We start from the raw sequence: 27,461 nt of genomic DNA, 5'->3' as shown, positions 1-27,461 counted from the left end.
TGGCTGGTCTGTAGCGTTTCTATCTCTTCCTCACCAAGCCTCCTCTGTACCCCCAAACAAACCAAAACAAACACTAACAAAAAGTAACCCAGAGTTGAGACCATGAATCTGAACCCTGGACCAATTAGGCATGTGTGGTTGTTGCTTATGGAAAAGGCCTTTCCTTTGTTCATTCTTGCACATCATTCATTCATTCATTTATTCATGAATCCATTCCATAGTTTTAATTATTCCGGGGAAACTCACCATGTTCATTGTTGGGAAGATGCAGAGATGACAGAAACAAGGCCTCTGTCCTCAAGATACTTGAAATCTGGTGTAGGTTGAGTATCCTGATCAGAATGCTCCAAAATCTGCTCTGGGTGACAGAGCGAGACTCTGTCTTTAAAAAAAAAAAAAAAAAAAGGCCAGGCATGGTGGCTCACACCTGTAATCCCAGCACTTTGGGGGGCCAAGGCGGGCGGATCACCTGAGGTCAGGAGTTCAAGACCAGCCAGGCCAACATGGCGAATCTCTGTCTCTACTGAAAATACAAAAAAGTTAGCTGGGCATGGTGGCGGGCACCTGTAATCCCAGCTACTTGGGAGGCTGAGGCAGGAGAATCTGAACCTGGGAGGTGGAGGTGTCACATCTCAGAAAAAAAAAAAAAAGAAAGAATCTGGCAAAATTCTGTCATAAAATAATGTGAGGAGGAGTTAGTGGATATTTACGGCTTCCTCCTGCAGGCTTTCTGGGTCGTCCTCGGTCTAGGGTGCATTTCATGGTCGGCATTCTCTGTCTTGTTTTCCATCCCTCCCAGCCCAGGTCGCCTCATTTTCTTCAGGAGCCTGTATTATCCATTAGGACAATTCTGAATATAATAGAAAGAGTTAAATTGTCTCTTTGGCGGGGTCTTGGGGTACTTTTTCCTAAGAGATCTGCTAAAAAATTGTCTCCTGATTTGGAAGAAACTCTCCATGAGATGATGGCTATATTCTGTGTCTATACTGTCTAGTACAAGAGCCACTCTCTACAAGCAGCTACTGAGCATTTGAAAGATAGTTGGTGTGATCAAGGAACTGAATTTTTACTTTTATGTAATTATATTTCGGTTTTAGAAATTAATATTTATTAAAGCAAAAAAAATTCATTCTATTTATTCCTATGCTTTCACACAGTATTGTTCTATTCATATAAATCTTGTTTGTTTGTTTGCTTTTGAGATGGAGTTTTGCTCTTGTTGCTCAGGCCAGAGTGCAATGGCACGGTCTCAGCTCACCGCAACCTCCGCCTCCCAGGTTCAAGCGATTCTCCTGCCTCAGCCTCCCAAGTAGCTGGGATTACAGTCACATACCATCATGCCTGGCTAATTTTGTATTTTTAGTAGAGATGGGGTTTTGCCATGTTGGTGAGACTGGTCTCGAACTCCTGACTTCAGGTGATCTGCCTGCCTCGGCCTCCCAAAGTGCTGGGATTATAGGCATGAGCCACCGTGCCCAGACCTATTCATATAAATCTAACAAAATCTGTCAATCAGGTATAAGGAGATTTTGCATACTGTGTGCTCCCTATTACAATGTTGGTTAATTAAACATCTTCAAAAAATTTAAACTGCATTTATAAATTTGATATACAGTTTTTTCTTTCTTTTTTCGTTTTTGAGACAAGGTCTCGCTCTGGCACCCGGGTTGGAGTGCAGTGGCGCAATCACGGCTCACTGCAGCCTCCACCTCCTGGGCTCAAGCAATCCTCCCACCTCAGCCTCCTGAATAGCTGGGACTACAGGTGTGTGCCACCACACCTGGCTAATTATTTTTTATTTTTTGTAGAGAGTAGGTTTTGCCACGTTGCCCAGGCCGATATACAGGATTTTAAAAACTACTCTTTAATTGTTGACAGACAAACCTTCTTAACTACTTATATAACCCACAAGCCTGAAAAATTAAACTTATAAATACGCCGAGCCGTTTTCTATTAATAATGTTGTACATAAATTGAATAGAATTTCAATTTAAAATACATGTCTAAATTAGGTATTCAGTTACACATTTCAAATTAGGCTTAGAAAGATGAACTCTTACTCTAACTGGCTAAATTATATAACATTAAAAGAATATAAAATAAAATACCCAAAATGTATGATCTCTTTAATTCAGATATTAATATCATGGGGTTATTTATCTGAAGTATGCCTGTATTCATTCTGGATCTTCCTAGAACTTAAAGATGCTACCCCATTAAGAATACTGGGTTATGTCACACAATTCCAGGGTTAAATTCTAACGATTTTTTTTTTCCAGGCAGTGGGAGGGGAGTTGAATTCCCTGATTGCCTGGGGTCACATAACCGCCAGTGATTTCGGCGGGCGTGTTGTCCGGATGTTTTATCCACGACCCTGATAGGATGCGTGTTGATTCACTACGCATCTACGACCCCCGTTTATTCACTATGTTGATTGTTTATGTAACTTTAGTTAATTCCAGCGTGACCGTAAATAGCCGTATGTGGTAAGTTGCCTCTCTATTGGGAGGAGTTCTTCTCTGCAGCTCTAAATGGAACAGCCTCTGTGGCCAAAGTGGGAAGCTGCTTAGCAATTGCTGCAGTGAGACCTGCTTTCAAGGCATGTGTATTTTATCCCAGATTCATCTGTACCTCGAGTCTGGAATCTTAACTCTGCTTGCTTCTTAGTTCAGCCATAGCTACTAAGGCAACGTGTAGCTTACAGTAGACCCAGCAGCGTGTCTCTCTGGCTGCTACTTGGGGTCCAGCTCTCAGTACCCCCAGCAGTGCAGGGGCCACAGGCACGGGCTCTCAGAACTTCTGCCTACCTCCTCCTAGCCTTGCCTCCCCTAGTACACTACCTGCCACCAATTTTTATTTTATTATTAACAACATCATCCATCTTTGTCACTTGCCAGGAGGTCCCATGGTTCAAAATGTGGGTGCCGAGGGTGGGTACCCACCCTGCAAGCTGATATTTCTCTGTCCAGCTTGGCCCCTGGTGGATGATTAAGAGGAGGCAGGTAGTGTGTGTGTTATGCGGGGTGGTGACCAGTGGGAGGGAATTTAGGCGGATTGGCTTTGCCCCGCAAAAGCCAGCCCCGGATGAAAGCGTGCGCTGTTACTGATGTACTTTTCACGAAGGGCTCTTTGGTTCCAAAAAGGCTGGGAGTGATTAGTGCAGGTTCAGTTTGCCTGCATTCTTATTTTGCCTCTTGCTTCTCTTCCTTCTTTTTGGGATTCTTGGTCTTGCATATCCGACTGAAAGCTGCCCTCCCCACATCTCAGCCCCTCAAGACTCATTCATTCATGTCATCAGATCACCCAATGGGAACTGTGATATTTACAACAAATAAAGAACCCCTCTCTCATAGGGCTGGGCGGCAAAGCCCCATGCAGTGGTTCTGAACTCTCCCTCTGTCTGAGCTATCTGGGGACCTTGTTGAAAAGAAAAGAGAAGCCCCTGTCCCCAGGAGTGCCTGATTCTGTAGGCTTGGGTTGGGGCTGAAGCTGGGGCTCAGCATGTGTATTTTTAACAAGCTCCCCAGGTGATCTTGCTACAAGCTCAAGTTTAACACCTTTGAACTGTGCTATGGAAATAAGGAAGGGGACAGGCTTGGGGGCAGCCTCCCTCCTTGTGTTTTATCTATGTGACCTTAGGCAAGTTCCGTTGTTACTCTGTGCTGCTTTTTCTCATCTCTGAAATGGGAATAATATGGTTGGTTCTTAGCCCTTAGGGTGCGTATGACAGTTAGATAATATTCATAAAGCACTTAGCACATAGTAAGTGCTCAATAAGACTTAGCTATGTTTGTGATTATGAATATATTGTATAATAATTTATCAGTAACAGCATTATTAACACAAAGCAGTAGGCACAGGGCTAGCATATAAAAACAATCAATAAATGTCAGTTTTATTATTATAAATATATAATACAGGTTGAGCATCCCTAATCCAAAATTTAAAATCTAAAATGTTCCGTAATCGGAAACTTTTTTTTGAGATGGAGTCTTGCTCTGTCGCCCAGGCTGGAGTACAGTGGTATGATCTTGGCTCACTCCAACCTCCCCTTCCTGAGCTCAAGCCATTCTCCTGCCTCAGTGTCCCAAGTAGCTGGGATTACAGGCACCCACCACCATGCTCGGCTAATTTTTGTATTTTTAGTAGAGACAGGGTTTCACCATGTTGACCAGGCTGGTCTTGAACTCCTGACCTCAAGTGATCCACCTGTCTTGGCCTCCCAATAATCGGAAACTTTTGAGCACTGGCATGACATCACAAGTGGAAAATTCCACACATAAATCTTAACCCTAACTGTGTAATGCAACACATTAAAAATATTGTACAAAATTACTTCCAGGCTATGTGTATAAGGTATATATGAAACATAATTGAATTTTGTGTTTAAATTTGGGTCCCATCCCCAAGATATCTCATGATGTATAATGCAAAGATTTCAAAACCTGAAAAAAATCTGAAATCTGAAACATGTCTGATCCCAAGTGTTTCGGATAAGGGATACTCAACCTGTATATGTTGCATAATATAAATATTGTTATATTTCAAATTATATTATGTATTACATATGAATTATCATGTGTGGGAGATGTATGCCTACACCTATGATGACATTAGACAATATACATGTAGAGTATAAATATTGACATAATGTATTATTGTGTAACTGTTAAAATTATAAGGATCGTGTAAGGAAGTTATTACTACTGGACCTGCTGTCTAGTAAGTGCTCATTAAATATATAAACCCTTTTTTTCTATTGTTTGTAATATTCATTAGCAGTAATAACATAGAGAAAAGGAAAAACCATCAGCAATAGTGAGGCAGCGGACAGGGGGCTCTTCCTTCCGGCAGAGGCAGCTGCCTGTGTTCCAGCATTCACGGGGGACTGCCCCAGACTGTTGGGTTCCTCTGCCTGGCCTAGGGATCTGGTTCTCACTGGGATCCAGAGCTGGGGAGAGAAGGAAGGGCGCCTCTCCCAGGCCTCCAGCCCTCCCTCAGCAGGGGATTTTCCTGTGGAAGCAAATTGGCCGGTTACTTGAGACGTTCTCCAGTCAAATAATTCTCTCCCTCGTCAGCTGGGCCGCTAAGCGCCAGGGATGTTATGACAATGGTCGCCCTGGCAACGGCGGGAAGGCGTTGGGGCTGCCGGCTGTGGCTGCCGCGATTTCATTACCCGCATGGGGTCTGATCACCCGAGAACCTTAATAACACAACCAGGGACCCGGTCCTGCAGGTGCACTGTGCCCGCTTGAAAAGGACTTGGGATTCATTTTTAGTGGCCTGGTGTTTAACTACCAAGGATGTTGGTTTATTGAAAGACCAAGGAAAATGTATTGAGCACCGACTGTATGCCAGGCACAGATCTGAACGCTGGGGAAAAGACAGGCAAAGCCCGTGCTCTCTTGAGCTGACATGATGGGTGTGTGGTGGTTGGGGGGGAGGGGTGCGTAACCATGGAAACCAATAAACAGGATGATTTGTGAGATAGCAAAGTGCCACCAAGGAAAGAAAGCAGGGCGGCGTGACGGTGGCATTGAGGGGGGCTCGGGCAGAGGTGACACCTGAAGAAACGGAAAGGGCCGTTTATGCCTAAAGCTGATAGAAGAGCTCCGGCCGGTGGGACAAGCAAGTTCAAAGGCTGGAACTCTTTGCTGCTCATCTGTACCTTTAGGGAGAAGGTAGCGATTATGGGGTGCTGATGGGCAGTCCTGAGGGACACCGAGGGCTCTGGAGCCTGCCTCTTTATGTGTGTGACCATAAGGCCAGCCCTGTCCCATTCCTGAGCCGCAGTTTTCTCGTGTGTAAGATGGGCTGAGAGCCAAGCCCCTTCCCTTGGCGCTGCTGCGAGGTCTATACCAGGGATGGTTCTTGCAAGGGCCCGGTCCGTAGAAGGCCCCCATGGTGTCCTGCATTCCCTCCCAGCTTTCATGGACTCCGCTTTCGTTTTATATATATGTAAAAAAAATAGCACCTAAAGGGTGAGGATTTGGGGCTCTGTCAAACCCAACGGCCAGTACGTTCCCGGAGGTCTCCAGGTTTGATCTGGGTTTAGATTTGGAGTGAAAAGTTCCCCGTTTCACATTAGGGATTTCAGACACGATTATTTTTAGCTCTGTCACATGGCTTGACTTTTTGATTTTGTGTGTGTGTGTGTGTGTGTGTGTGTTTATGCTGCTAAATTTACCGCCATGCTAATACAGAGTACAGTAATAAGGCGCTGCGGACGCTCCGATGGGCCAAGGCCTGAAAAATTTTCCATCTGTCGTGGAAGGTGCCAGGCTGCCCCCTGGTGTGGAGATGGAAAATTACACCTTCAGGCTCCAGCTCTGTCGGATTTCCGCAACCTGTGATCCCTCTAACCCCAGGCCCAGGGAACCTTAGCCTACACCTGGGCAGTGCAGAGTCAGACGGTGGGCTCGGCTTGGGTGTGCTATTTCCAAGAGTCCTGTGTTTCTTTATTTGAAGATGGAACCTTTGTTTTTTTTCTTCAGTTCGGCTCTGCACGGACTTGAATTGAGGTCGACCTAAAAATCAATTAGGCCGCCTGGCAGGGTGAAGCCATACAAAGGCCCTTTTCTAATTGTGCTTCTCAACCGTTGATGCTCTGTTTCAGCAGAGAATTGTGAAGAGGGCACGGCACTGGGAACTAGAGGTCCTGAATTCAAATCACGACCCCGATACTGCTTTATCTCTGCGATCACGGGCACGATTCCAGCAATTCCAAGGCCTGGTTTCCCCATCTATAGAATGATACTCACAATCGGGCCAGGTACAGTGGCTCATGCCTGTAATTCTAGCACTTTAGGAGACCAAGGCAGGAGGATTGCTTGAGGTCAGGAGTTTGAGGCCAGCCTGGGCAATATAGCAAGACCCCACCTCTACAAAAAATGAAAAAATTAGCTGGGCATGGTGACACACGCTTGTAGTCCTAGGTGCTTGGGAAGCTGAGGTGGGAGGATTGCCTGAGTTCAGGAGGTTGATGCTGCAGTGAGCTACAACTGTGCCACTGCACTCCAGCCTGGACAACAGAGAGAGACCCCGTCTCAAAACAAGTTGAAAAAAAAAATCTACTCACTCAGGATTGTCATGATACATGAACCATTCTGGAAAATAATTTATTTAGAGATGTTGGTAGATTAAGATGAATACATGGAAATTCACCAAGTAGAAGAGTCAGTGCCTTTCCCACCTTCTGTGGTGAAGAATCAGCTTTATCTTTTCTGACATTTTGCAGCCAATACTTTTCTGAAATAGAATAAAGAGGATTTATGAGGGAAATGAAATGGAGAAAACCCCAAACAACATCCAGTGCTCACTTTGAAAAAATTAGATTGAACAGACATAAGATGACTCCATCAGATAGCTGTAAAAGTACCTAAATGCTCTCTCTTGATTTCTGTACTTATCCAAAGGTACAGAAAAGGCACCTGTCTTCAAGTCCTACCTGAAATAGCCCACCTTAAAGGCAGGGGTGGTACGTAGGTGATTTTTGTATCCTTTGCTGTCTGCATTTTGAAAGCACCTCGGCCAGGCGCCGTGGCTCATGCCTGTAATCCCAGCACCTTGGGAGGCCAAGGCAGGTGGATCATTTGAGGTCAGGAGTACCAGACCATTCTGGCCAACATGGTGAAACCCCATCTCTACTAAAAATGCAAAAATTAGTCGGGCGTGGTGGCATGCATCTGTAATCCTAGCTGCTGGGGAAGCTGAGGCACGAAAATTGCTTGAACCCGGGAGGCGGAGGTTGCAGTGAGCCGAGGTCATGCCACTACACTCTAGCCTGGGCAACAGTGAGACTCTGTCTTAAAAAAAAAAAAAAAAAAAAAAGCACCACGAACATCTTTAAATGAATGAATGAGGCCTCGCTTCTCTTAGAATAAATGTGAAGCTCCCATTATTATTATCCTATGATATGGAACATGGCTTTTTTTGTTTTTCTTTTGAGACAGAATCTCGCTCTGGTGCCCAAGCTGGAGTGCAGTGGCGCATCTCGGCTTACTGCAACCTCTGCCTCCCAGGTTCAAACGATTCTCCTGTCTCAGCCTCTGGAGTAGCTGGGGTACAGGCATGTGCCACCACGCCCTGCTAATTTTTGTATTTTTAGTAGAGATGGGGTTTCACCACATGGGCCAGGCTGGTCTCAAACTCCAGACCTCAGGTGATCTGCTTGCCTTGGCATCCCAAATTGATGGGATTACAGGCGTGAGCCACTGCACCCAGCGGGAACATGGCTTTTTAAAAGGCATCTCTCTTGACTTGGCATCCTCCATGCCCGCACTGAACCCTGGCTGCCCTTCTGTTCTGGTTCCTGCCATGTGGCTTTGTGATTTGCATTTGCACATCTGTCTTCCCTGCCCACTGGGAGCCCCTTCAGCCCTGGACAGGTGCTGACTGCTCTGGAAGCTGTTTGGAAAATGAGCCTGTTGTACAAATGAGCCCACAGCCCTTGTAGAGGGGACTGATTGTGGAGGGTGCTGAACCCTGGCTTCTAGAATGGGGTTTCTGCCCTGTGTTTATTGCCCAAGGACCCAGATCCTTCAGCTTGACTGAGAAGCTACTTTCATTACGCAGTTGTTCAGACAGTAGAGGGACGTTTCTCATACTTGCCTGATCCTTGGAACCATTGGAGTCCTCGGTGTTTTCACAGATTCCTGGGCTGCCGCCAGATTCACTGAATCAGAATTTCTAAGAGATGGGCCTAGAAATTTGATTTTTTTTTTTTTGGCGATAGGGTCTTGCTCTGTTGTCCCTGCTGGACTGCAGTGGTGCGATTCATGGCTCACTGCAGCCTGGAACTCCTGGGCTCAAGGGATCCTGTCATCTCAACCTCCCCAGTAGCTGGGACTACAGGTGCACAGCACCATGCCTGACTAATTTTTAATTTTTGGTGGAGATGGGGGTCTTGCTATGTTGCCCAGGCTGGTCTTGAACTCCTGGCCTTAAGCGATCCTCCAGCCTCAGCCTCCTGAGTAGTAATGTTTGATTTTTAACAGACATCTTCAGATGAAGCTTATGCTTGGAAGTTGAGGAAAGAGGGAAATAATGTGAAATTATCTAGTACCTTGGGTAGAACTACTTAAACCCTGTGGCTCTCTGTTTTCACATTTGTAAATAAGATGGGGTTCCTATTGAGGCTATTGTGATGATTCAGTGAAATAATGTGTCAAGTACTTAGCAGAATGCCTGGCATATTTATGTAATGCCTGTCATACTTAATGAGATGGCTGACACTAAGGATGGCCTGTGTGTCTTTATGATTGGCAAATGTCTGATTTTCATGTGATTTGTAACTTACAATCATATAGGTAATTCAGGCTTACAGAAAATAAATGGGGAATAGTGACTTGTGCCTGTAATCCCAGCTATTCAGAAGGTTGAAGCAAAAGGATTGCTTGAAGCCAGGAGTTTGACACCAGCCTGGGCAACATAGCAAGACCCCCTCTCTTGGAAAAAATATCTGTATCTTATAGAAAAATTATAAGATACAGAAGGACAGAAATAAGAAAATAAACTTCACCTATCATAACCCAGAGATGCAGTTGCCAACCTTTTTTCTCTCTCTCTCTGTGTGTGTGTGTGTGTGTGTGTGTGTATGTGTATATATATGTGTGTGTGTATATAATTATATATATGAATGCGTTTTGCATTCAGAAACTAGGGTTATACTATACATTTTGTTTTGGCTGTTGTGTGGTTTCATCTGACATGACATTTTTTTTTTTTTTTTTTGAGACGGTCTCACTCTGTCACCCAGGCTGGAGTGCAGTGGCACGATCTCAGTTTCCTGGTTTACTGCAACCTCCGCCTCCTGAGTTCAAACAATTCTTGTGCCTCTCAGCCTCCCGAGTAAATGGGATTACAGGTGTATGCCACCACACCTGGCTATTTTTTGTATTTTTAGTAGTGGCGGGATTTCACTGTGTTGTCCAGGCTGCTCTTGAACTCCTGACCTCAAGTGATCCTCCTGCCTCGGCCTCCCAAAGTGCTGAGACTACAGGTGTGAGCCACCGTGCCTGGCCTGGCATGACATTCCTTGTGTGTTCATTAATGAGAGTTTGATAGACTTGGGTTCAAATCCCAGTTTATCCACTTAGTAGCTTGATGGCCTTGGGCAAGTTATTTGACATTTCTGGGTCTTGATTTCTTTCTTTGTACAATGGGGACAGTGATTGCACCCATATCACAATCCTCCAGCGCTGTGGAAAATTAAAGGTAATTCATAAAATGTGCTCATTTCAGCATTTGGCTCAAAGCAAATCTGTTAACTGACAGCCATAGTTATTCTGTAGCATCAGTCCTGGAAAACCAGGAGAAAGAGCTGCTCTTTCCAGGGTCCCTGTTCGGGAAGCCCTGCTCGATCTCTGCCCAGCATCGCTTCACACTCTGTGGAGTTTTCTGGGGTTTTCCCTGCTCAGCCGAGTACACTCTTGTCCTGCAAGATGATTCTCATTCCCTTTTGCCTCAAGGGCAAGGCCAGAACCCAAGGCCACTGTCCCCACCTGTCTCCTTCACTCCATCTGCTTCCTAAACTCACTCCTCCCATTTCTAATGTGTCATAGTTGGGACACCCCTTGGTTCTAACTCCTTGGCAAGTGCAGGATCTTGGTCTCTGGGTGACCTGGGAAACACCTCCCCAGAGTCCACATCCCCATTCAACAAGTAGGACGTGGGTGTATGGGGTATCTACTGCACAAATAATTTCTTTCCTTTTTTTTTTTTTTTTTTTTTTTTTGAGAGAGTACCTCACTCTGTCTTGCCCAGGCTGGAGAGCAGTGGTGTGATCTCGGCTCACTGCAGCCTCTACCTCCAAGTTTAAGCGATTCTCCTGTCTCAGCCTCCCGAGTAGCTGGGACTACAGGTGTGTTCCACCACACCCGGCTAATTTTGTATTTTTAGTAGAGACAGGGTTTCACCGTGTTGGCTAGGCTGGTCTCAAACTCCTGACCTCAGGTGATCCACCCGCCTCGACCTCCCAAAGTGCTGGGATTAAAGGTGTGAGCCACCACATCTGGCTGAGAATGCCTCAGCAGGCCTGTGAGGAAAGGTGAAAGACACCTGTTTTACAGATGAGAAAGTGGAGGCTCAGAGAGCTGAACTGACTGGCCCCAACCCCAGAGCTAGAATTCAGGAATTCACTTAGAGGACTTCTCCTAAGATGAATAAGGCCCTCTCTCTGCCCCTGAGGGGTCGATGCCCAACTTTTTCACTTCCAGGTCAGTGGGAAGGAGCCGTGACAGCTCCTAGCATAGTGTCCTGGTGAAGAGACAGAGCTTTCGGATCACACCCTGGCGCTCCCACTTCAATAGCTCTGTGGATCTTGGCAAATGATTCAGCCTTTCGAAGTTTTGGTCTTCCCGTTCGTAGAATGGGCTGAAAGTACCAGCCTCACAGCTAGCATTGTCACGTGGATTAAAAGGAACAAACACGACTGGGTGCGGTGGCTCAAGCCTGTAATCCCAGCACTTTGGGAGGCCGAGACGGGCGGATCACGAGGTCAGGAGATCGAGACCATCCTGGCTAACATGGTGAAACCCCGTCTCTACTAAAAAATACAAAAAAAAAAAAACAAAAAAAAACTAGCTGGGCGAGGTGGCGGGCGCCTGTAGTCCCAGCTACTCGGGAGGCTGAGGCAGGAGAATGGCGTGAACCCGGGAGGCGGAGCTTGCAGTGAGCTGAGATCCGGCCACTGCACTCCAGCCTGGGCGACAGAGCGAGACACCGCCTCAAAAAAAAAAAAAAAAAAAAAAAAGGAACAAACACATTCACAGCACTTGGCTCACGATGCCAGGCATAAATGTTTAGTACATGGCAGCTGTGATGGTGGCTGTTATTCCTGAAAACGCTTTATTGTCATTGACAAAGATGTCCCAGCAGACATCACAGAACTGCTCACATCATGGGCTTTTCACCCAGGTATCAAAGGAATCCTTCATGCAGAAGATTAAAAAGAACGCAGCAGATCTGTATGGATTAACATGGAAAGACTCTCAGGGCTTACTACTGAGTGAAAAAAGCAAGTGCACAAAAGTGCATGCTGTATGATACCACTTATGTGAGAGGAAAAAAGAAATCGTACACATAAAGCCACATTGCAGAGTTTCAGCAGATCTGTATGTATTTGTGAAAATTCACAGATCAACGTCTGGAAAGAGGGGCACCTAAGTAGTCTCAGCGATTACCTGCTCTACCTCCAGGGATGGGATCTGTATTCATGGGAGTGGTCGAAGGGAGCTCTGGCCTTATCTGAAATGTTCAAACTTTCTTTTAATTATTTTTATTTTTTTGAGATGGAGTCTTGCTCTGTCACCCAGGCTGGAGTGCTGTGGTGTGATCTCGGCTCACTGCAACCTCCGTCTCCTGGGTTTGAGCAATTGTCCTACCTCAGGCTCCCGAGTAGCTGGGATTATAGGCGCCTGCCACCACACCCATCTAATTTTTGCATTTTTAGTGGAGACGGTGTTTCACCATGTTTGCCAGGCTGGTCTCAAACTCCTGACCTCAGGTGATCCACCTGCCTTGGCCTCCCAAAGTGCTGGGATTACAAGCATGAGCCATTGCGCCTGGCCTGAAATGTCCTAACTTTCTTATAAGGAAAATATATGCGGCCTGGCACAGTGGCTCACTCTTGTAACCCCGGCACTTTGGGAGACTGAGGCGGGAGGATCATCTGAGGTCAGGAGTTCGAGACCAACTTGGCCAACGTGGCACAAAACCCCGTCTCTACTGAAAATACGAAAATTAGTTGAGTGTGGTGGCACACACCAGTAGTCCCATCTACTCGGAGGGCTGAGGCAGGAGAATTGCTTGAACCTTGGAGGCAGAGATTACAGTGAGCTGAGATCACACCACTACACTCCAGCCTGGGCGACAGAGTGAGACTCTGTTTCAAACAAACAAACAAACAAACAAAAAAGCATGCATTTATTAAATAATTAAAGTAAATTAAATTGAGATTATCCTTTCTGTAACTTTGGAGTGTTTGAATTAGACTGGGTTTGAATCTTGGCTCTGCACTTACTAGCTGTGTGATTGTGAGCAAATGGCCTAACTTCTCTGTGCCTGGTTTCTTCTTTGGTACAATGTAGATGTTAATAGCACCTAGTTCCTGGGAATGTAAGGATATATTGAAATAATGCATGTGTGACTTTCAGCATGGGCCTGGCCCATGGGGGAAGTGCTCAGAAATGGTACTTTTATTTTTATTTATTTATTTATTTATTTATTTATTTATTTATTTATTATTTATTTATTTATTTATTTTTTTGAGACAGAGTCTTGCTCTGTTGCCCTGGCTGGAGTGCAGTGGCATGATCTCAGCTGACTGCAACCTCCACCTTTTGGGTTCAAAAGATTCCTGCCTCAGCCTCCCGAGTAGCTGGGACTAGAGGCGTGCACCACCATGCCTGACTAATTTTTGTATTTTTAGTAGAGACAGGGTTTCACTATGTTGATGAGGCTAGTCTCGAACTCCTGACCTCAGGTGATCCATCCACCTCAGCCTCCCAAACTGCTGGGATTACAGGCGTGAGCCACCGTGCCCGGCCGTACTTTTATTGTTATATTTATTTCATTTACTCTTCCAAATCTAGCAAGGACATCTTAGCCCTTTAAGGGATCTAGTGTCTTCTTGGTCAGTTATAATGCAAGAAAAATTGTGAATAATTCTATAATACAGTGTGTACAAATAAAGTCCCAAGAAAGAATTTATAAGTTCCTGCTGGAGCAGGTGGCATTTGAGGTGGGCTTTGGAGAAAAATTCAGATTTTCATGCATTGATGTGGTGGTGTATCAGTTAGCTACGGGTCCCCATAATGCTGCATAACAAACACAAAACCGCCATGGCACATGACATAAGCATTTATTGGCCATGCCTCTGGGATCAGCAGTAGATTGGTGGCTCCTCTGATCTGGGATGGCTTCACTTATAGCCAATAGCCAGGCAAGAGTTGGCTGTCAACTGAGCTGGGATGGTTTTTGGCTGGGACATCTGGGAAGACTTGACTATGTACCATGTAGTCTCTTATCCTTCAGCTGACTAGCCTGGGCACATTCTCATGAAGATGACAGGGGTCCAAGCCAGCAAGTAGAAGCACACAGGCCTCCTTCTATTGGCTGAGGCAAGTCACATAGCCAGCATCACTGAAAAGGCGTGGACACAGACTGCACCCCTTTGGTGAATCAATGAATCAACTGCAAAGTGACATTGCAAAGGGTATGGACACAGGAGGGGTGTAAGGGATTCAGGTCTTTTTTTTTTTTTTTTGAGACAGAATTTTGCTCTGTCTCTAGGCTGGAGTGCAGTGACGCGATCTCAGCTCACTGCAAGCTCCGCCTCCCAGGTTCATGCCATTCTCCCGCTTCAGCCTCCTGAGTAGCTGGGACTACAGGCGCCCGCCACGACGCCCGGCTAATTTTTTTGTATTTTTAGTAGAGACGGGGTTTCAACGTGTTAGCCAGGATGGTCTCAATCTCCTAACCTCGCGATCCGCCCGCCTCGGCCTCCCAAAGTGCTGGGATTACAGGTGTGAGCCACCGCGCCCGGCCTCAGGTCATTTTTATATCCTTCCTCAGGTGGGTATGGAAAGGACTTCCAGGTAGGAGGAATCAGGGAGGTGACATTTGAGGTCCTGCATGTATTTAGGTAGTTTTCCATTTTTTTTTTTTTTTTTTTTTTAAATACAAGCTCTCGCTTTGTTGCCCAGGCTGGAGTGCAGTGGCATGAACACAGCTCACTGCAGCCTCGACCTCCTGGGCTCAAGCCATCCTCCCACCTCAGCCTCCTGAGTATCTGGGACCACAGGCACACAACACCATGCCTGGCTCATTTTTGTATTTTTAGTAGAGATAGGGTCTTACCATGTTGGCCAGGCTGGTCTCGAACTCCTGAGCTCAAGTGATCCTCCCACCTCGGCCTCCCAAAGTGCTGGGATTGCAGGTTTGAGCCACTGTGCCTGGCCCTGTTTAGGGAATTACATGGAAATGAATGAGGCAAGGAAGGAGAAATGGAGTAGGGTTAAGCCCCAAGTAATAGTTTAAGGAGTCAGAACTGTATTTTGTAGGACAGTGTTTCTCCAAATGCATCAACTTGATACCACCGTCATACTTTTTGCCATATTTGTGTTTTCTTTAAACCAACTCCATTTTTTAACATGCATGTATTTAAAAATTAAACCATGTGCAGCTATTGTAATGGAAAACTAATGTCACTTGCCATAAATGGAAGACAATGAAGAAAATAAATACAATGTAAACACAAGTGTCATGAAATTGTGTATCATATTGTTATCTGCCGAAGGCTCTGAGACTGTCCTGTGCTCTGTTATAAAGAGAGCGGTGGCTCATGCCTATCATCCCAGCACTTTGGGAGGCTGAGGCAGGAGGGTTGCTTGAGTCCAGGAGTTAGAGCCCAGCCTGGGCAACCAAGTAAAGCCCATCTCTACAAAAAATAAAAAAAGGCATGGTGTGTTGGCCCATGCCAGGCATGGTGGTACATACCTGTTGTCCCAGCTACATGAGAAACTGAGGTGGGAGGATGGCTTGAGCCCAGGAGGTCAAGACTGCAGTGAGCCATGATCACACCACTGCACTCCATCCTGGGTGACAGAGTGAGACCTTGTTTCCAAAAAATAATAATAAATAAAATTAAAAAAAAAAGACAGAGATTGCAGAGGTTAGAGAGTTGTTAAAGACATAGTATCATTCAACAGAGACTGTCTCCTTGATATAGTCAGATGGCTGGAGAAAAATTTGGACAGAGAAGAAAGTGCTCGCTATATGATACGATGTTATTTAACACTACGCCCGGGTACCACCTCTCAAGTTATCAGTGATACCTGCAGTTGGGAAACAGTACTATTCTCCAGCAGATGTTTGCATAAGGCAGTACCATGGTTCCAATGGTCCTGCCATTTAACTTCTGGTCTTAGCCTAGTTTTTCAATTTTCTGTGACTTTTTTAAAGGTATGACGCATGACATCACTGGCTTCCCAGTTGACATTAGCTCTTTTGTTTAACAAATTGAGGCTGGGCATGGTGGCTCACACCTGTAGTTCCAGCATCTTGGGAGGCCGAAGTGAATGGATTGCTTGGGTCCAGGAGTTCGAGACCAGCCTGGGTAACATGGTGAGACCCTGTCACAGTAAAGAAAAGAAGAGAAGAGAAGAGAGGAGGGGAGGGAAGGGAAGGGAAGGGAAGAAATTGATAAATCATGCTCATTTATTATTATTTTTTAAAGGGGCCAGATCCTTATTTCTTTTGCAATATTTGAAATACAACATAGGCATACATAGATATAGAATAATGAACAGTAAAACCTCATTTATTCAGAAGAAAAGGCTGAGGAAAACCACTTAGTACAAAGCCCGATTTGCAGATATTGCCAATGATGTCAGTGTGTGTGTGTTTCCCATAATTTCTATAAATAGGATGGATTAAATTAAACCCTACTATTTTCAAAATCAGAACTGAAATTACGAATTAGGAAGACACAGTTTTCTATCCGATTAAAAGTACATTCTCTTGCAGTATAATGGTAACCTGTACTGAAAAAAAACTAGATAAATGATATATTGGGCTTTTAAAGAATGTTTAGTAATTTAAACCTGATTAGTTTTTTATTTTATTTTTTAAATTAATTATTATTGTTATGTTTTTGAGATGGAGTCTTGCTGTGTTACCCAGGTCCCTGATCTAGGATGAATGCAGTGTCTTTGCAGACAGATGGTCAGACTGGAGTGGTCAGGGGGTCACTCTTGCTTTTGTGTTTCAAAGGTCCGTGTTCTGGTTTCAGTTGTGATACCCCAAGATTCATACGTTGAAATCCTAATCCTCAATGTCTCAGAATATGACCTTATATGGAAATAGGGTTGTTGCAGATGTAATTAGTTTAGGTGAGTTCATACTAGTCCAGTATGACTGGTGTCCTTGTAAAAAGGGAAAATTTGGACACAGTCACACATACAGGGAGAATGCTATGTGAAGACTGAAGTTTGGCTGCCACAAGCCACGGGATTCTCAGAAGCGAGGAGAGAGGCCTGTCGCAGGGCCTTTCCCAGTGCCTTCAAGGGGAGCATGGCCCCACCGACACCTTGATTTCAAACTTCTAGCCTCCGGAACTGTGACACTGGAAATGTTTCCTGTTCGAACCATCCCACTTGTGGTACTTTGTTACAGCAGTCCTTGTAAACTACCGTAGCCCAGAACTCACCTTTTGGAGTAAATCTGAGTCCCTTCAGTGGACAATCTAGGCTATATATATATATATGTATGTGTGTGTGTGTGTGTGTGTGCAGTGCATATATGTATACATATACACACACATTTACATCAACATTTGTATCTATATGTATGGAGTAACTCTTCCCAAACCAATACCACAGGATTTAGTCTAGCTTTTCCCATCCCACATCCCGTGTCACTCTTCTCAGACAGGAAGAACAATAATGCTCAATAGATTTGTTTATTTGCTCAGTTTTCTGTATTTACCTAATCTCCCAACTTCACTGGGCCATTGCTATTTCTGGATGCTCTTCTTGGATGGTCGTCTCATGGGCCCTGACCTCTGCTGGGGCTGCCTTTCCTCAGCCCCTCCCCTCTCCTCCAGGTAGAGTTGAACCACTTGCCCTGGTAAGTGCACAGGTGTGGTGGGCTAAATAACAGTCCCCCAATAATTTCTACCTCCTACTCCCCAGAAGTTGTGATTGTGTGACCATACATGGGAAAAAGGACTTTGCAGATGTAAGATAAGGATCTTGAAATGGGGAGATTGCCCTGGGTTGTCTGGGTGGGTCCCAGATCATTGCAAGGGTCTGTATAAGAGGGAAGCAGGAGGATAAGAGGCAGTAGCAGGAGATGTGGTAATGGAGGAAGTGGTTGGAGTGATGTGGGGAAGGGGCCAGAAGCCAAGGCATGCGGGTGGGCTCTGATCACTGAAAAGGGAAGGAAACTGATTCTTGCCTGGAGCCTCCAGAAGTAACCAGCCCTGTTGACACCTTGACTTTAGCCCCATGAGACTGATTTAGGACTTTTGATCTCCAGAACTGCGAGATCAGTATGTTTGTATTGTTTTTAGCCACTTAGTACGTGGTTATTCATGACAGCAGCCACAGGAAACCAGTATACCAGGGATGCCAAGACTCCCTCAAGGAGGTGGACTCCATGTTCTTTAATTTCCCTATGAGTCAGGAGGCTTTAGCGACAGAAATCCAGCTCACTGCAGCTTAAGCAAAAGAAGAGAATTTATTGGCGCACATCACTGCAGAGTCCAGGGAGACCTGGTTTCTCTGCTCACTGCTGGGGCTCAGATGATGGCTATGGCCGGGAATGTGACTCCATCTCTTGGCTCTGCTGTCGTCCAAATGGGCTTCAGTGTCAGGAGGCTCCCAGATGGCAGCAGGGACGACAGCCCAGGCAGCTCCTGTCTTCCATGACACCACCTGGCAGCCCTGGAGGGTGTGCTATGGCTATGGCCTGAGTGCTTAGAAGAGGTCCTGGTGGGGTCTCAGTGGCCCAGCTGGATCCATGATTGCCCTTGACCCAAGTACGGCTATTTGATGGGGCCTGGGTTATGTGCCCACCCTGCAGCTGTGGTGGGGTGGTGCAATGGGAACAGCCTCACATCAGCAGGATGGACTGCGGGCCAAAGAAGGGAGGTTCCTTGAAAGAAAGTTGATGTGTTCTTTTCAGTAAAAGGGGAAATGGAGACCAGGTAGCAAAAGCAACAGAAGCCCATGACAGTCATCCCAGGCTCCAAATTTTGCTTTGTTTTGTTTTGAGTGATGGTCTCACTCTGTCAGCTAGCCTTAAGTGTAGTGGTATGATCATGGCTCACTGCAGCCTCCACCTCCTGGGCTCAGGTGATCCTCCCACCTCAGCCTCCTGAGTGAGGAATTTTTCTTTTTTTTGTAGAAACAGGGTTTCACCACATTGCCCAGGTTGGTCTCAAACTCCTGGGCTCAAGCAGTCCTCCCGCCTTGGCCTCCCAAAGTGCTGGGGTTACAGGTGTGAGCCATGGCATCTGGCCCTCTGAATTTTTTGATCCTAGAATTCAGACTTTGTTCTTGATAAATGTTGGTTGACTGTTTTGAAATGCCACAGATACCTCCTTACCGAATTCTAATTTTGTTCTATTTAATTATCTTTATTAAATACATTTTAAATTACAAAGATGATAATATAGGCTGGGTTTGGTGGCACTCACCTGTAGTCCTAGCTACTTGGGAGGCTGAGGCAGGAGGATCTCTTGAGCCAGGGAGTTCGAGGCTACAGTGAGCTATGATTGCATCACTGCACTCCAGCCTGGGCAATGGAAAAAGACCTTGTCTCTTTAAAAAAAAAAAAAAAAAAAAAAAGATGATAATGTATTATACCTCGGGTAACTACTGAATGCATACAAAAAATGTATATAAAGAAATACTTGACCCAAGTCAGAGGCCTGGAGTTTATTCTTGCAAATTGTTCTCTCTGCTCAGACATACAAGTATTGCCTTTCTTTGGTTAATATTGTGAGATTTTACAAACCCAGCAATAAAAAACTTTCTTTTCTCATGTCATGGGATCTCTTCAGAAGCCTGGGTTCAAGTCTGTCTCATTTTAAAAGAATTAATTTTTGGATGTTTCTGTAGGACTTACAATTCAAACAGCACAAAAGAGTTTAAATAAAATGTTTCCCCGACTCTTTTTCCTCACCTTCCTCTTCCCTCCCCTAAAGAATTGGGAGTCCTTGGCCGGGTGCGGTGGCTCACCCCTGTAATCCTAGCACTTTGGGAGGCCGAGGCGAGCAGATCCCGAGGTCAGGAGATTGAGACCATCCTGGCTAACACGGTGAAACCCCGTCTCTACTAAACATACAAAAAATTAGCTGGGCATGGTGGCAGGCGCCTGCAGTCCCAGCTACTTGGGAGGCTGAGGCAGGAGAATGGCGTGAACCTGGGAGGCAGAGCTTGCAGTAAGCTGAGGTTCGCGCCACTACACTCCAGCCTGGACGACAGAGTGAGACTCCGTCTCAAAAAAAAAAAAAAAAAAAAAAAAAAAAGTAAAGAATTGGGAGTCCTTGTGGACAGAGTTTCTACATTTACAAAGATATATACAGGGAAACGTTTTCCTTATGAATGGGAGAGTATTTATTTTTATTTATTAGTGTACCCTGGAGACTGTTCTCTGTCAGTACAGAGCCTGCTTTGTGGTTTGATTTTAGAGCTGCATAAGTTTCTTTGTTGGCTGTAGCGTCATTTATGTAATGAGTCTCCTACTGATGGACTCTCAGAATGTTTGCAGTCCTTTGCTGTTGCAAACAGAACTGTAAGGAAGTAACCTTGTACAGTCATTCTGCACAGTATGGGTGTCTGTTGGAGGAATTCCTGCAGGTGGAATTGTTGGATCAAAGGATGTGTGCAGGCCAGGTGCAGTGGCTCACCCCTGTAATCCCAGCACTTTGGGAGGCCGAGGTGGGCGGATCACCTGAGGCCACGAGTTTGAGACCAGCCTGGCCAACGTGGTAAAACCCCGTCTATACTAAAAATACAAAAATTAGCCAGGCATGGTGGTGCACACCTGTAATCCCAGTTACTCTGGAGGCTGAGGCTGGAGAATTGCTTGAACTTGGGAGGCGGAGGTTACAGTGAGCAGAGATCATGCCATTGCACTCCAACCTGGGTGAGAGTGAAACTCCATCTCAAAACAAAAGAAAACAAAAACAGAAAAAGATGTGTGCAATTGAGGTGTCAATGGATGCCATCAAAAGGCCCTCCACTGAATTGGTACCAATGTGCGCCACCTCCCCCAACCCCAAGCCAGATGCTGGAGCCGCCTGTTTCTTCACCAACGAGGTGGAAAGATGGGTGCCAACCTGGATCTCACTGTAGCGGAACCAGTCTTTAAAGTACAGAGTTGGCTGAGTTTAGGGTGGGGGTTCGTAGGGGATTCTTGTCTCTCTTCCTTGTGTCAGTGCCTCTGAGATGTGTCCTCTGTCCTTGTCTGTGTCTCCACAGAGCAAGCTGGTGAAGTACTTCAGCCGGCAGCTGTCCTGCAAAAAGAAGGTGGCCTTGCAGGAGCGCAACGCGGAGCTGGATGGCTTCCCCCAGCTACGGCACTGGTTCCGGATCGTCGATGTGCGCAAGGAAGTCCTGGAGGTGACCTGGGAGGCCCCTGTGTCCCCTGCCCCTTCGTGGCCAGCAGCTACCCCCTGGGTTTCTCTTGGGCTGCAGGTTTCTGGCTGTGCACAGCACAGTCCCTGGCACATAGCAGGCTTTTAATAAATATGTGCTGGACGAAAACATTCAGGATGACTGGTGCTGTCTGAATGGGGTCATCGAGAGTGTGCTTCCCGAGTCAGTCAGAACCCTTCAGCTCTGCCACGTATTCACAGAGGCACCTTAGCTAAATCACTTCACCTCTTAGTCCAGCGCTGTCCAGTGGAACTTTCTGCTATGATGGGAATATTTTCTATCTGTGCTGCCGGATGTGGTAGCCGCTTGTGGTTAGGACATGTGATTAAGGAACTGAATTTTAAATTGTGTTTAACATTAATTAATGGGGCCCGTGGAAGCCATATTGAACAGTACTGTCTTAGAGCATTAATATTCTCATCTGTGAAATGTGCATAATGATTGTCATCTCTTCTTAAATGGCCAACATCATAGAATGAGATGAGTTTTATACAATGTTCAACTCAGCTGGGCACAGTGGCTCATGCCTGTAATCTCAGCACTTTGGGAGGGTGAAGTGGGCGAATCGCTTGAGGTCAGGAGTTCGAGACCAGGCCAACATGGTGAAACCACGTCTCTACTAAAAATACAAAAATCAGCCAGGTGTGGTGGTGCACACCTGTAGTCCCAGCTACTCGGGAGGCTGAGGCAGGAGAATTGCTTGAACCCAGGAAGCAGACATTACAGTGAGCTGAGATTGCATCACTGCATTCCAGCCTGGGTGACAGCACAAGATTCTGCCTCAAAAAAAAAAAAAAAAAAAAAGGTTTAGCTCATATTCTGGCACCAAATAGCATTCAGTAGATGCCAGGCTATTACTGCTGTGAGCATCTGACATCTTATGTCCACCCTCAAAGATTGGACCACGTTCTTAACATCTTGAGGATAGTGAGATTTTCTTACCCCCTGGGATCCCAGAGACTGATCCATTTGCAGTGACAGGGCCAAGCCAAACCTAATAAAACCAGTGGACATCACTGCATCTTTCATGCTAGGCATTGTGCTAAGGGCTTTGCACTTAGGATCTCAACTGCTGAGACTGTTCAGCCTCCTCGCAATGACCTTTTCAGTAGGTGTGACTGTTATCCCCCTTGTACAGAGTGGGAAACCGAGGCTCAGAGCTAAGTGACTAGTCTAGCTGGTAAGTGGATGGGGCTGGCGGATGTCCAGCTCAGATGGACAACAAAGCTTTAGGTTGGAAGGACTGTGCCTTAGCCTTGTTTCCTGTTGCCTGGGCCTCCCTGAACTGGGCAGAAGAGGAGCTTGCCCCCCTGCCAGTGAAACCAAGAGTCCTCTCTCAAGGTGCTCCCTGCCTCCTGCTTGAAGAGGCCTCCTGTCTTTTTTAGACCTTGTCCGCAGGGACAAGAATCTCACCCAGCCCCACCAGATCTAAGAATCCCGAGTCAGATGCGGCATCACCCCGCTCCATTCCTCCAGGCCCCCACCCCACCCCATCTTGCATATGCACATCAGACCATGCACAATTCCATGTTTCCTTATTTCATTCTCAGCATGGCCAGAAAACCCAGATGAGTTTCTTGCAAATATCCTTAGAATGAACGGTCCTGTATAAGGACAGATGGCGTTGTGTTTGCACGGCTCAGGAAATTTTTTTGGGAGGCTTCAGGATCATTTGTCTATCAAGTGCTACTTGTGGGAGCAAATAAGGCAGAAACGATTCTAGACCAGGGGCTGAAAACTGGTGGCCCTCAGGCTGGATCAGCTATGCAGACATTTTGTTGTTGTTGTGTGGCTAATATGATGCCAGGACATTTATTTTGAGCCAGTACTTAAAAACCGAAAGAGTCTGCCTAAAAATCCCAGATCTCTGGCTTCACTCACAAAATCAGAAACGTTGACCATGGAACTGAGCTCCTGTCTGGCAGCGACTTGCTCATTTACATTTACCTGGCCTGCAGGTACCCGAGTTTTGGCTGTTGCCTTAGTCAGTGAGCGTCTTGAGTCCAAGGTCACCACCCAGGGAGTGGGCGGGAGAAGATGAGGGGTTTCTGCTCTTTGTCTGCAGTTCAGGCATGTGTCCACCAGAGGTCCCCTTTCTGTGAAGTGACTGAAGTATGGAGAAAACTCCAAAGTAAAACCGCTGGGTTTGAATCCTGGCTCCACCAATTACTTGCTGTGTGACCTTAGGCAAGTGGTCTAACCTTTCTGAATTTTACTGTCCTAGACTCTAAGTGGTGGTGATAAAAGTGCCTACTTTCAGTAGTCTTTGTGATAATAAAGGAAATCTATCAAAAACCTTAAAACAGTGTTCCATCTATTTCAGCTATTGTTACTACTATTATTTTATCAAACAGAGGTGTGTCTGCCCTTTTGGCCCAGATTGTTAAGGGTTTCTCCATTTTTGATGTTATAAAAATGTTACTTTTATGATTTTCTGTGATCTTAAACTTCAGAGTAAATTGAAATTATATATATGTAAATCATAAGGTTAAAATGCACAAGTGAATCCTGAATCAAAGAGGAGAATCCTTTCATGTTATGAATCACCCCCTTCAAATGTGAGTCATTCTGTACCTTCAGATCCTAGACAGGGTGCAATGGCTCATGTCCGTAATCTCAACACTTTTGGAAACTGAGGTGGGAGGATCGCTTGAGGCCAGGAATTCGAAACCAGCCTGGGCAACATAGTGAGATCCTATCTCTACAAAAAATTTAAAAATTAGCCAGGCATGGTGGTGCATGCCTGTAGTCCCAGCTACTCAGGAGACTGAGGTGGGGGGGTCGCTTGAACCCGGGAGTTTGAGGCTGCAGTGAGATACGATGGCGCCATTGCACCCCAGCCTGGGTGACAGAGTGAGCCCCTGTCTCTGTTTAAGAAAAACAACAACCAGAAACAAACAGGTCCTTGGTCATCACCTTTCTTAAAGGGGCTCATCTGCAATGTGTCCCTATTTGAGAAAGCCTCTAAGTGACTCCACTATTGTTCTCTCTCTGCCCCCTGCCTGCCCTGGTGAGTTGAAAAGGCACTGATTGGGCTTTGACTTTTGCGCCATAGCTCATATTTTTGAAGATAATTTTTTGTGCTGAGACAGTTTTCTTCTTTCTGGCTATCAGTTTAATGTGGGAGCTGTATCTTGTAATACACAAACATGTAATACACAAACATGACCACAAGAGGGTAGATGTATTCTGCAATACTGCCCTAGAATCACCATCCGTATGCTATTTCACCCTTATTTACTTTGGGAGGCTGAGGTGGGCGGATCACCTGAGGTCGGGAGTTTGAGACCAGCCTGGCCAACATGGTGAAACCCCGTCTCTACTTAAAATACAAAAATTAGCCAGGTGTGGTGGTTGGTGGCTGTAATCCCAGCTACTTAGGAGGCTGAGGCAGGAGAATCGCTTGAACCCGGGAGGCGGAGGTTGCAGTGCGCTGAGATCATGCCATTGCACTCCAGCCTGGCAGACAAGAGTGATACTCTGTCTCAAAAACAAAAAACAAAACAAAAAACCCTTACTTAAGTAATACTATATGTTAAGATGTTGAGTAGTAAGTGCTATAAAAGAAGACTCATATATACATACAGATATATATGCATAAATATAGAAGCTTGACAAATTTTGAGGTGTCTCCATATGATGGTGTCTAGGGAGACACTGTTTTGGGAAGATGGGGTGGCGGTGAAAGTTCACTTGCCAGCACGTTGAGAATCCTGCCTTTTCTAGGTCCCTTTCCCCAACTCCACGCTACACTCCAGCATTTCTGCTTTGCCTTAGGATGCAAAGCCATGCCCCATGGGGCTCAAAAACAAACCTAGTTTCATTTCCAGCATGGAGCACGGACCTTCAATCCCTTTCCTATTAGGTTTTCTGAAGACCAGTGTGAGGCCTGGACTCTGCAGCCAGAGAAGAAAGGAAGCAGAGTGGGGCCCAGCCATCAGCGCACCTGCCTTTTCCTGTGCTTGCTCTGAGTGTGTGCTGGGATTTCAGATGAGTCCCTGCAGAGCAGGAGGCACTGGGAGCCATGCAAACATGAAAAAATGGGGCCCTGGCTTATAAACATTCGAGAGACAGGCACAGTGTTGACGCCAGACAGGGTAGTAATTATAATAGCACTAAGCACCTGCGCTACCTTGCCAAGTGTGAACACGTATGATTCCCACTTTATAGATGAGTAAAGTGAGGCCCAGAGAGGTTGAGCGACTGGTCAGAGGTTATCTAGCTAATGAGTGGCAAACCGGAGATTCGGAGACCCCACTGTTGTGCAAAGCGTTTGCACGGAGTGTTCTCCTCTAGGCACCACTAGAGGGCGGGGTGGAGGCAGAGAGGCTGTTCCTGCCCCACCGTTGACAATCCTCTCTCCCCTCCCCTAGGAAATCTCCCCGGGCCAGCTGAGCCTGGAGGACCTCTTGGAGATGACGGATGAACAGGTGTGCGAGACTGTGGAGAAATATGGAGCCAACCGGGAGGAGTGTGCCCGCCTCAATGCCTCCCTCTCCTGCCTCAGGAATGTCCACATGTCAGGTGAGCAGGCCCTGGGGCCGGGGATGTGGAGACTTGTCCCCAGAACAGCTGCCATGGTCCCTTGGCATCCTGTGCCTGCCACTGCAGGCCAGGATGAGACAGTCAACCCTGGGGGGCAAATGTGACACGCAGGAAGAGGCAGCATGGACCTGGGATTTGGAGGCCGGAAGACGCCGACAAGGGCAGTTCTTGGGTTTGAACTCTTGCCCCAGGACGACCTGCTGAGGTTTAGGGTATCTGGTGCTGGATAATTAGGGTCCGGACATGAAAATGTTGAGTGTGTGTAGGAGACCAGGTTCTTTTTACTTTAGACATGTTGAAGTGCCTTTGCATTTTGGGTCAGTGTCTAGCTTCTATTTTTTTATTTTTATTTTTTTACAGAAGTGATTTGCATTCATTGTAACATAAACCAGAAAATAGATTTTTTAAAAAATCGCCCTAAGCCCCACCCTCTAGGTAACTGCTGTTATCATTTTGGTATAATTTTTCCTGACAAATGGATATATGTTTACTTTAAAAAACAGAATTAGAATTATCCGTACATATTGCTTAAATTTTTTTTTTTCACCTGATAAAATAACCTCTGTGACTTGTATCAGTTTGGGGGCCAAATATATTGTCATCCCTCCTGGATGTTTTCCATTAATTGCTCAGATACCCATTTGTCTTTATTAGCAGAACATCAAATATCATCTTCCTGAGGCTTCCTGCTTCTCTCTAGCCTCATGATTTATCTGCAAATTCTGGGGCCTTTCTGTCCCAAGGGATGCGCTCTGCAAACGCCAGCCACGGAGAAGTGTTAGTGACCATCAGCACGGTTGTTTCAGTTCCCACCACAAGGTGTCACTGTTGAGCATCAGTCTGGCAGAGTCAGTTGGAGGCTCTCGGATGCCCTTGCTTGATTCAACCTGCTCTATTCAACAAGCATTTGTTGAATATTGTTCTAGACCTGGAGAAGTCTTCTAATCTGAGTGGCTATGGGGTGCCAGCAGGGCTGAGGAGGCAGCAGTGAACAAAACAGAACATACTTGAAACAGGTCATTGGCCTAGTCCTCCATGCGTGCCCTTTTGTATTTTTTTCTTGCTGACAGATCCTGATTCAGGTACAGTCAGCATCAAAAGGGATCATGCAGCCGGGCACACTGGCTCATACCTGTAATCCCAGCACTTTGGGAGGCCAAGGCAGGAGGATCTCTTGAGCTCAGGAATTCCAGACCAGGCTGGGCAAATGGTGAAACCCCATCTCTACAAAAAATACAAAAAAAAAAGTGCCGTGTGTGGTGGCACACACCTGTAGTCCCAGCTACTTGGGAGACTGAGGCTGGTGGATCACTTGAGCCCAGGACATTGATTGAGGCTGCAGTGAGCCATGATCACACTGCTGCACTCCAGCCTGGGTGACAGAGCAAGATCCTGTCTCAAAAATAAAGTGGGGGCGGACCATGCACTGGGGGCTGTCTTATGCCTTGAAGGATGTTTGGTTAGAAGCATCCTTGACCTCTGCCCATGAGATATCAGTAACATCCCCCAACTCAAAGTCATGACACACGGAAATATCTCCAGATATTTCAAAACGTCCCCAGGGAGGCACAATCACTGCTGGCTGACGAGCTGTAAAGGTGATGCTACTCTTTACCTCTAGCACAATGGTGCTGACTCACCGAACGTGAGTGTGGCTGACAGGGAGGGGCCTCTCAGTCGCTCAGTACATACAAAATCTACTCCAAAGGTGACTTTCTCTCTTTACCCACAGTGAGAAGCAGATGGCAG

At 46.1% G+C, this 27,461-nt stretch overlaps 1 protein-coding gene across 5 annotated transcripts in view; it reads left to right on the top strand.

The window, feature by feature from the left end:
- The window catches only part of KSR2 (kinase suppressor of ras 2), a 497,446-nt gene that overhangs the window by 87,541 nt on the left and 382,444 nt on the right, over positions 1-27,461 (top strand). For 4 of the 5 annotated variants that reach the window (XM_021923003.2, XM_021923002.2, XM_009181799.3 and 1 more), the window contains exons 2-3: positions 20,991-21,131; positions 25,541-25,691. In XM_021923003.2, the coding sequence (XP_021778695.1) occupies positions 20,991-21,131; positions 25,541-25,691 (292 nt within the window). Of the gene's footprint in view, positions 1-4,156; positions 5,682-20,990; positions 21,132-25,540; positions 25,692-27,461 lie in introns of those variants that run through there. The other variant, XM_021923004.2, reaches the window with a different exon arrangement.

The sequence above is a fragment of the Papio anubis genome, chromosome 9, assembly GCF_008728515.1.
Source record: "Papio anubis isolate 15944 chromosome 9, Panubis1.0, whole genome shotgun sequence".
NCBI lineage: Eukaryota > Metazoa > Chordata > Mammalia > Primates > Cercopithecidae > Papio > Papio anubis.
This window is presented reverse-complemented; position numbering and strand designations above follow the sequence as displayed.